General features: G+C 56.9%; 1 protein-coding gene across 6 annotated transcripts; it reads left to right on the forward strand.

Moving 5' to 3' along the window:
* Positions 1-33: 33 nt before the first annotated feature.
* On the forward strand, positions 34-7,707 carry ARMC6 (armadillo repeat containing 6). Of its 6 annotated transcripts, none has more exons than XM_053999434.1 (8): positions 34-117; positions 818-977; positions 1,408-1,490; positions 2,528-3,098; positions 3,926-4,071; positions 4,554-4,685; positions 5,132-5,269; positions 6,562-7,707. In XM_053999434.1, the coding sequence occupies exons 2-8, from the start codon at positions 857-859 to the stop codon at positions 6,772-6,774; spliced, it is 1,404 nt and encodes a 467-aa protein (XP_053855409.1). In that variant the 5' UTR covers positions 34-117; positions 818-856; the 3' UTR covers positions 6,775-7,707. The 6 variants fall into 6 exon arrangements, with proteins under 6 accessions (XP_053855409.1, XP_053855410.1, XP_053855408.1 ...); XM_053999435.1 differs by having other exon boundaries at positions 54-117; positions 821-977; XM_053999433.1 differs by lacking the exon at positions 34-117 and adding an exon at positions 140-392.
* The last annotated feature ends 329 nt before the right edge of the window (positions 7,708-8,036 follow it).

Raw genomic sequence — 8,036 nt, forward strand, 5'->3', positions numbered from 1 at the left:
GCGCCTCTTCGTTCGTTAACCACGCCCCTCTGTGCCACGCCCCCTCCCGCGGCGCGGAGCCGCCTCATCCCCCGCCGGCGGCAGCGGGGCGGTACTAACGGTGCGCGCGCGCTGCCGGTAAAGCGGGACGGGGGAGCGAGGGGAGCGGCCCGCGGCCTCCCGCTCTCAGGGAGCAGCCGCTGCCCTGCGGGCACGCTGCGCCTGCTGCGCGTGCGTGGGAGCGGCCGGGCGCGGGAGCGTTGCGCATGCGCGTTGCCGCCCCCCCCCGCGCTCTTTTTCGCTGGGCGTGAGGGCGGACGGCGTGAATTTGGGCCGCGGCGCATGCGCAGAGAGCGCGTACGGCGGCCGAGTGGGGCCGTCCCGCGCTCGCCTTTTGTCCGGCGCGAGCCCAGGTGGGTCGTGAGGGCGAGCGGGGCCGCGGGTGCTCCGGAGCTCCGCCGGCACCGCCGCCTTCCTTCGGGGCCCTCTCCGCGTCGCTGGGAGCTGCGGGGCCCTCTGAGGGCTGTGGGATGCGCCGGGGCCCGGGGGAAGCGGGGCAGGGCGGGCTGAGGGCCGGGGCCGTGCACCGGGCACGGTGCCCTCGGTGCTGCCCTGTCACGGTGACGGGTCCTGAAACCCCATCTAAATCTGGGGATGCTGCTGAAACGCCTCCTTATCCCTCTCCCCTGCCGTGTTAAATAAACCGCCGGCCGTGCTTTTGGTTGGGTATCTTTGGTGCGGAGCTCCGAGGCTGTGTCTGGGGAAGAAGGAGCCCCTCGCTCGGTGTCCGCCGGGCACTCGGGGGTTTCGCAGCAAATCGAGCTGTGCCCTCTGTCAGCAGCGGCACGCGGAGGCGGATCCAGCCCCTGGCGGCACGATGGGCTCCAAGCAGATCAGCCAGGAGACGTTCGATGACGCGGTGCAGGAGAACATCGCCGAGTTCGAGATGGAGCCCGAGGAGGCCGTGAGGGAAGCGGTGCAGCAGTTCGAGTCCCAAGGTACGGCCGCGCCTTTTGCGGGCTGGGCTTTCCCAAACCCCGCGGTTTAAAGGAATCCTGCAGGCAAAGGTGGATCGTGCAGCGTGGGAAAGGAGCCTTTGTGAAGTGGAACAGAGACACCATTAATGCTGACCTGCTTTTGTGGGTTAATTCTGACTGCAAAACTGCTTAGAGGGAAGCTGGAGGGCAACATTTGGTCAGTGGAATTAAGTTCTTTCCTTTTTTTCCCCCCTCTCAAATGACATCTAGCTTTGTTCCAGGCAGAATCTGACCTGACAGTCAGAACTGAGCATTTCAGCAGCTTTACAAGTTCATCTTTGTTCTCTGTGGTTACCTTGGCAGCTTCTCCCTAGAACTGGAACTAATACTGTTTATTTGACTCTAATTATCCTGGAACCAACATTAACCTTGGTTTTATTTCCCCTTTTAGGTGTGGACCTGAGCAATATTGTGAAAGCTGTGCGACCTCCTGCCTCTGAGAACGGGCAGAGGCAAAAGCATCAAATCCTGCTGGTAGGAGCACAAATTGCTGCTCTCTCTCTCAGGGGTTATAGAATAATAATAATAATAATAATAATAATAATAATAATAATAAGTACTAGGCCAACTTGTGCCTCTGCCCCATTTCTCTGGGAGCTCTTCAGGCAGTTAATCCCATTTCTTCTGCAAATATAAAACGTTCCAAGAGCTCCTTGCACTTTTCAGGGAAGGCTCTGGGTAAGTGAGGTGGGCTCGGGCTTTGCTCCCGGGGCAGGACAGGAGGGAAGGGCCTCAAGGTGTGCCAGGGCAGGCTCAGGTGGGGTTTCCTCATGGAGAGGGTGCTCAGGGCTGCCCAGGCAGGTTTGGGGTCCCCATGCCTGGAGTGTGCCAAGGAATGACAGGACGTGGCACGGGGCTGGGGACAAGGTGGGGGTCAGTCCCACTTAGCCCAGCTTGCTCCAAGGCCTGTCCAACCTGGCTGGGGACACTTCCAGAGCTGGAGTGAGCTGGTTAGACCCAGCTCAGGTGGTGCTGGTCAGCCTGGTGCCCAGCAGAGCTGTGACACAGGTGGCAGAGGGAGCCCCTGTCCCTCCAGGGGTTGCGTGCACGAAGCCCAGACACTGCTCCCTTTACACCAGCCTGATTTCCAACCTTTTTTCCTGGAGAAAAGGAGGCTCAGAGGTGACCTTGTTGCTCTCCACAACTCCCTGAAGGGAGGTGCAGACAGGTGGGGTCGGTCTCTTCCACCAGGCAGCACTGACAGAACAAGAGGACACAGCCTCAGGCTACGTCAGGGGAGGTTCAGATTGGATATTAGGAAAAGATTCTTCACTGAAAGAATAATAAAGCACTGGAATTGTGTTCCCAGGGAGGTGGTGGAATCACCAGCTCTGGATGTGTTCAAAAAAAAGATTGGACGTGGCACGTGGTGCTACAGTCGAGGCGTTGGGGCGTGGGTTGGACTTGGAGGTGTCTCCCAGCCTCACTGTTGTGTGATGCTGTAAAATGACCGGCTGGCTGTAAGTCCTGCAGGCCTGGGCTGCAGCACTAACCCTTGGTGTGTCCCTCAGACCCTGGAGTGCCTGGGCAGAGCCGTGGCAGAGCGGGACGTGGCCCGGCTGCCCGAGCAGCTGTCGGCCTTGGCGGCGCAGTGCAAGGAGCAGCCGGCCTCGCGCTACGTGGCCGGCCAGAACGGCGCCTACCCCGCCGTGCTCTCCGCCTGCCAGCTGGCCGCCCCGGACAGGGCTTTGCTGCTCCAAGCCTTCTCCACGCTGGCCACGCTGCTGGACGGGCAGCCAGACCTGCTGGACGCGGCGGGGCGGGAGCTGCTGCTGCGCTGCCTGCGGGAGCGGCGCGGGGACGCCGAGGTGACGCTGGCCGGGATCCGCTGCGTGCGCCACGCCTGCCTCAAGCACGAGCACAACAGGCAGGGCTTCGTCAAGGGCGGCGTCCTCCCTCTCCTCACCGGGGCCATCGCCCAGCACGGCAGCAGCGCTGAGGTGGTCAGGACGGCGGCCTCGGCCCTCAGGGTGATGACCTTCGACGACGACATCCGTGTGCCCTTCGGTCACGCCCACGACCACGCCAAGATGATTGTCTTGGAGAACGATGGGCTGAGAGTCCTCATCGAGGCTGCAAAAGGTAAAACGGACCCTGGGGGTGTTGATCCTGATGGGGAATCCCCTGGGATTGCTTCTTGTTGTCTCAGGAATCACTTGTGGTTTCTTCTCAGGGACCACTTATGATTTCTTCTCAATGTCTAAGCAATCACTTGTGGTTTCTTCCCATTTTCTCAGGAATCACTTGTGATTTCTTCTCATTGTCTCAGCAATCACTTGTGGTTTCTTTTCTCATTTTCTCAGGGATCACTTGTGATTTCTTCTCAGGAATCACTTGTGGTTTCTTCTCCTATTGTCTGAGGTATCACTTGTGATTCTTATTGTCTCAGGAATCACTTTTGATTTCTTCTCATTGTCTCAGGAATCGCTTGTGGTTTCTTTTCTCATTTTCTCAGGGATCACTTGTGATTTTTTCTCAGGAATCACTTGTGATTTCTTCTCATTATCTCAGGAATCACTTGTGATTTCTTCTCTCATTGTCTGATTTCTTCTCTCATTGTCATAACTTGAACCTGCTCAGAGGTGATTCAAGACTTTGTCACTCAAATGGGGTTTAATTCTGTCCATGAAATGTGCCCTGAGAGAGCCAAAAATGCCAGCTGCTGCTGCCAACCTGTGGAGCAGTCAGGTGATGAGAGCAGATTTTCACTGTATTTAGGAAGTATTTTACAGGTTTAGGGGCCTCAGGTGCTTCTTACCCAGAGAAGACTCTGGCTAGGAGCAGTGAGCAGGTGTCACCCGTGCTGCTGTGATCTGTAAAATGAAACACACAATTTCCTACACCATCAATCACAGTAAAACCACGTTCATGGTGCAGTGATGACTCCATCCCTCCTCTCTCCTCCGCAGCCTTCACGGATAACTCCGGGGTTCTCAGTGAGCTCTGTGCCACCCTCTCCCGCCTCTCTGTCAGGAATGAGTTCTGCCAGGAAATCGTGGACCTTGGGGGCTTAAATTTCATGGTGGCTCTGCTGGCTGACTGCATGGAGCACCCGGTGAGCAGTGGGGAGTGTTCTGGGGGGAGCTTCTCATCCCAAGCAAGGAGGTTCATGTTCCTCAATGAGCCTTGGCCTGTGCAGTCAGGGCTGAAACCCCTCTGATCCCGACTCACCCCACACATGCAGAATTAAACGCCCTGCAGGTAAAATTCCTGAGTTTCATGCTCAGAATTATTCCTGTGTCCCCCAGCAGAGCTCTGCCTGCTCCCAGAAAGGCTGAATGGTTGGTTTTCCACCAAAAAGAGATTTTAAACAAGGGATGTAGATGCTCGGGTCCCAGAGGCTGATGTCTGATTTTTTAAGCCTCACGCAGAGGTCTCCAAGGTCCCTTGTGCGGCGAGGAAGCGACTGAGGGTGGAGTTTTTGCAGCTGATGATTGCCACAACCATTTTCGTGGAAGGGGGGAATGTTCTGCTCTGCTTTGCAAGCTCTCAAACTCTCTCTGCTGCCTTTTGAACTGCTGTTTCCCCACGGAGCAGGACGTGGTGAAGCAGGTGCTCAGCGCCATCCGCGCCGTGGCCGGCAACGACGACGTCAAGGACGCCATTGTGGACGCCGGGGCCACCGACCTCATCGTGCTGGCCATCAGCCACCACCTGGGCAACCCTCAGGTAACCCCCTGGGTGCCCTCAGGTACCCTGCAGGGAGTTCCCTGTGGGATGGGGATGGAGCTCAGCCGGAGCTGCAGGATGTGTGTGTGCAGGGAAAGCTCAAACGCCCGGCTGTGGAGCGTTCAATGTTTGCGTGAATTTAGGGGTTTTTCCACCTTGTGCTGGTTTATTTTTCTTGTTCCTGAATCAGATGGTTGGCGGGGATGGTGTTTTACACCTCTGGCGTGCAAAACACAGCATCATGAAGGTTGGGAATATCTCTTAAGATCATTATTCCAACCCTCCCCTTGCTTTACGTGCCGGAGCAGCAGGACGCCGCAGCGGGAGAAACTTCAAAACCACAAAAACAACTCCAAAACTGCCACAGAAGGGAAAAAAAAACCCCACTTTGATTTGGCTGAAAGGCAGCTTTGCAGGCAGTGAGCGTGCTGCCCTGTGTGTTGCAGATCTGTGAGCAGGGCTGTGCAGCCCTGTGCATGCTGGCCCTGCGCAAGCCCGAGAACTGCGGCGTCATCATGGAGAGCGGCGGGGCCTTGGCAGCTCTGCAGGCCATGAAGGCTCACCCACGAGAGGTGGCTGTGCAGGTATGTCCCTCACAGCACCTGCTGAGTCAGGCAGGCCTGGTTTGGGGGTCTGTTCATCTGTCTCTTTGGGGATTTTTTTTTTTTTCCCCTTGTACTCATCAAATTCTGGCGGGTTTTGAATGCGTTGGGAAGGCAGCGACTCAGTGCAGCCCTTTGTCACCCTGAGCTGCTCAGAGCAAAGCTGAATTGAGCTTCCAAATCCACCTGAATGCAGGTTCTTAAAGCTGTGGAATGCCACAGTTCCAGGCATTCCTTTTCCTCCTGGGAGCAGCAGAAGGAGGATGGGCTCTTTCCAACCCAGCCTGTGCCATCCATTCTCCAGAGTCATATAACCCACCTGCATGGCAAGAAGATTGCCTCTGGTTTCTCCTGCAGGTTTCAGCAGGTTCTGTGTCCACTTTTGTGCTTTCCAGAGTGTTAAAAAATAGAAAATATTTTCTGAAGAGTAGTTTAAATGCCTAGAGTAGCGTGGAAAGGCAGGGCTGCTGCACTGGAGAATTTTTTGTGTTATTTAAAAATTAATTGGTATTGCCTGGATGGTGTTGGAGATTTGCACAGAGCTCTGGTTGTTTAAACTTCAACAGGGAAAAAAATCCATGGATTTTATTCCTCCAGGGAACAGTTGGTTGCTCTGCAGCATCTCACATTTGGGCTTCTCAGGAAATACTCTTTAGCTGATCTGCTCTGTGCATGCCAAAACCTTCCATGGCTGCATTTCCCTGCAAAGCCCACTGACCCCTGGGCTTGCCTCAGGAACCCACTGACCCCTGGGCTTCCCTGCAAAGCCCACTGACCCCTGGGCTTGCCTCAGGAACCCACTGACCTTCCTACAAAACCCACTGACCCCTGGGCTTCCCTGCAAAGCCCACTAACCCCTGGGCTTGCCTCAGGCACCCACTGACCCCTGGGCCTGCCTGCAAAACCCACTGACCTTCCTACAAAACCCAGTGACCCCTGGGCTTCCCTCAGGAACTCACTGACCCCTAGGCCTGCCTGCAAAGCCCACTGACCTTCCTACAAAGCCCTCTGACCCCTGGGCTTCCCTCAGGAACTCACTGACCCCTGGGCTTGCCTCAGGAACCCACTGACCTTCCTACAAAACCCACTGACCCCTGGGCTTCTCTCAGGCACCCACTGACCCCTGCGCTTGCCTGCAAAGCCCACTGACCTTCCTACAAAACCCACTGACCCCTGGGCTTGCCTCAGGAACCCACTGACCTCCCTGCAAAGCCCACTGACCCTGGGCCTGCCTGCAGAGCCCCGAGCTGAGCCTGTGCTTGCCTCGTCCCCAGAAGCAGGCGTGCATGCTGATCCGGAACCTGGTGTCGCGCAGCCGGGACCTGTCGCGGCCCATCCTGGAGATGGGAGCGGAGCTGCTGATCACGGAGGCTCGCGCCGCGCACCGGGACTGCGACGACGTGGCCAGGGCTGCCCTCAGGGACCTGGGCTGCAAGGTGGAGCTGCGGGAGCTCTGGACGGGCCAGAAGGGCGGCCTGGCTCAGTGAAGCCTCCTTTCTACCACGCGGGGAAGATCCGAAGCGTCCGAGCCCCCGGAGTGTGGTGGGGAACGGCGTGGATGGTTCTGCCCGGCTGGAATACCCGAAGCAAACGCCCGGCTCGGGAGGCTGCAGGGACCTTTTATCTGGGGAGCTACAGCTGAAATGGCTTCCTGCATTCACAGGCTGCAAACCAACTGCGTGTAGTGATCGTTCCCTGGATCATCTAACGGCTGAAGATGATCTGCTCGCCCCTGGCATCCCTGGCGTGCAGCTCGGGGCTGCTGTCACTGCTCGGATCCCGTGGTGACAGCAGGGCTGGCTCTGTCCTGCCCAGACTTTGGCTGCTGGTTCCCATTTGTTGCTCCTGGGAGAGGAGGAATCCCAGCGTTTGTGAACGTGCTGTCTCTGTCCCATTGCCCTGTTCTTTTACTGCTGACCCCACTCCTTGTGTCGCTGCTTTGTTTGGGATTTTTCCGCCAGAAAAAAAAAAAAAAAGAGCAAAGTGAGGATTTGGGATAATATCCAAAGGAGCTGTTGGCATCCAGGAGGAAAGTTCATGTTCTCCCTCAGTGAGAGGAGCAGGGCAGGGACTGGCAGTGGGGGTGGGAATTCCAAAGTGTGACCAAACCAAGCGTTCCACGCTGCGGGAAGCATGGGGAGTCCCAGAATCCCAGGCTTTGTCACCTCTTAGCCCTTCCCCGGATCCAGGAATGCTTTCATCGTAGTCAACAGGCCAAGAACCTCATGGGCTGAGGCAGAACTGTGCATCTGTGGGCAGAGCAGGCCCCAGAAAGGCTCTGAAGTCTCAGCTCAAGGCTTTTGTGGCAGCCCTGCTCTGGTGCCGAGCCTTCCTCCCGCGCCGCTGGTTTTGTGAGTGGATGTTTTTAATGTGATATTCTCTGTAGAAATGGTGACCTTATAAAACCATACCAAACCTTCCAGGGCTGGGTGGCTCTCTGTGGAGCCTTTTTTTTTTTTGTGTGTGTGTGTGGCAGGAAAAGCAAGGTGCTGGGAGGTACCTGAGTGCTGAGCGGGTGAGTAAAGCCTCGTGCAGCCCTGCTGCTGCCTGCCAGCACATTGCAAAGGTCAGTGTGTTCTCCAAGGCTTCCTCCCCCCGTGCAGCAGGAGAGGCTGCAGGGCTTTGTGACTTCTGCTCTGTGACTGATTTCAGTGCTCTGACCCCAGCCTGGCTGAAAGGGCCCCGTTCCCCACGGCAGAGCGGGCAGGAGCTGGTGAAAACGGGGAGGACCCGAGGGCAGCGGCTTTGG

The sequence above is a fragment of the Vidua macroura genome, chromosome 26, assembly GCF_024509145.1.
Source record: "Vidua macroura isolate BioBank_ID:100142 chromosome 26, ASM2450914v1, whole genome shotgun sequence".
In the NCBI taxonomy this organism is placed as follows: domain Eukaryota; kingdom Metazoa; phylum Chordata; class Aves; order Passeriformes; family Viduidae; genus Vidua; species Vidua macroura.

Bases quoted from the DNA above. Each gene is read 5' to 3' on its own strand.
- ARMC6 (XM_053999434.1), top strand. From the start codon at position 857: ATGGGCTCCAAGCAGATCAGCCAGGAGACGTTCGATGACGCGGTGCAG. The intron at 1,491-2,527 runs GTAGGAGCACAA...TGTGTCCCTCAG, and splicing joins AAAAGCATCAAATCCTGCTG to ACCCTGGAGTGCCTGGGCAG. The intron at 3,099-3,925 runs GTAAAACGGACC...TCTCCTCCGCAG, and splicing joins CCTCATCGAGGCTGCAAAAG to CCTTCACGGATAACTCCGGG.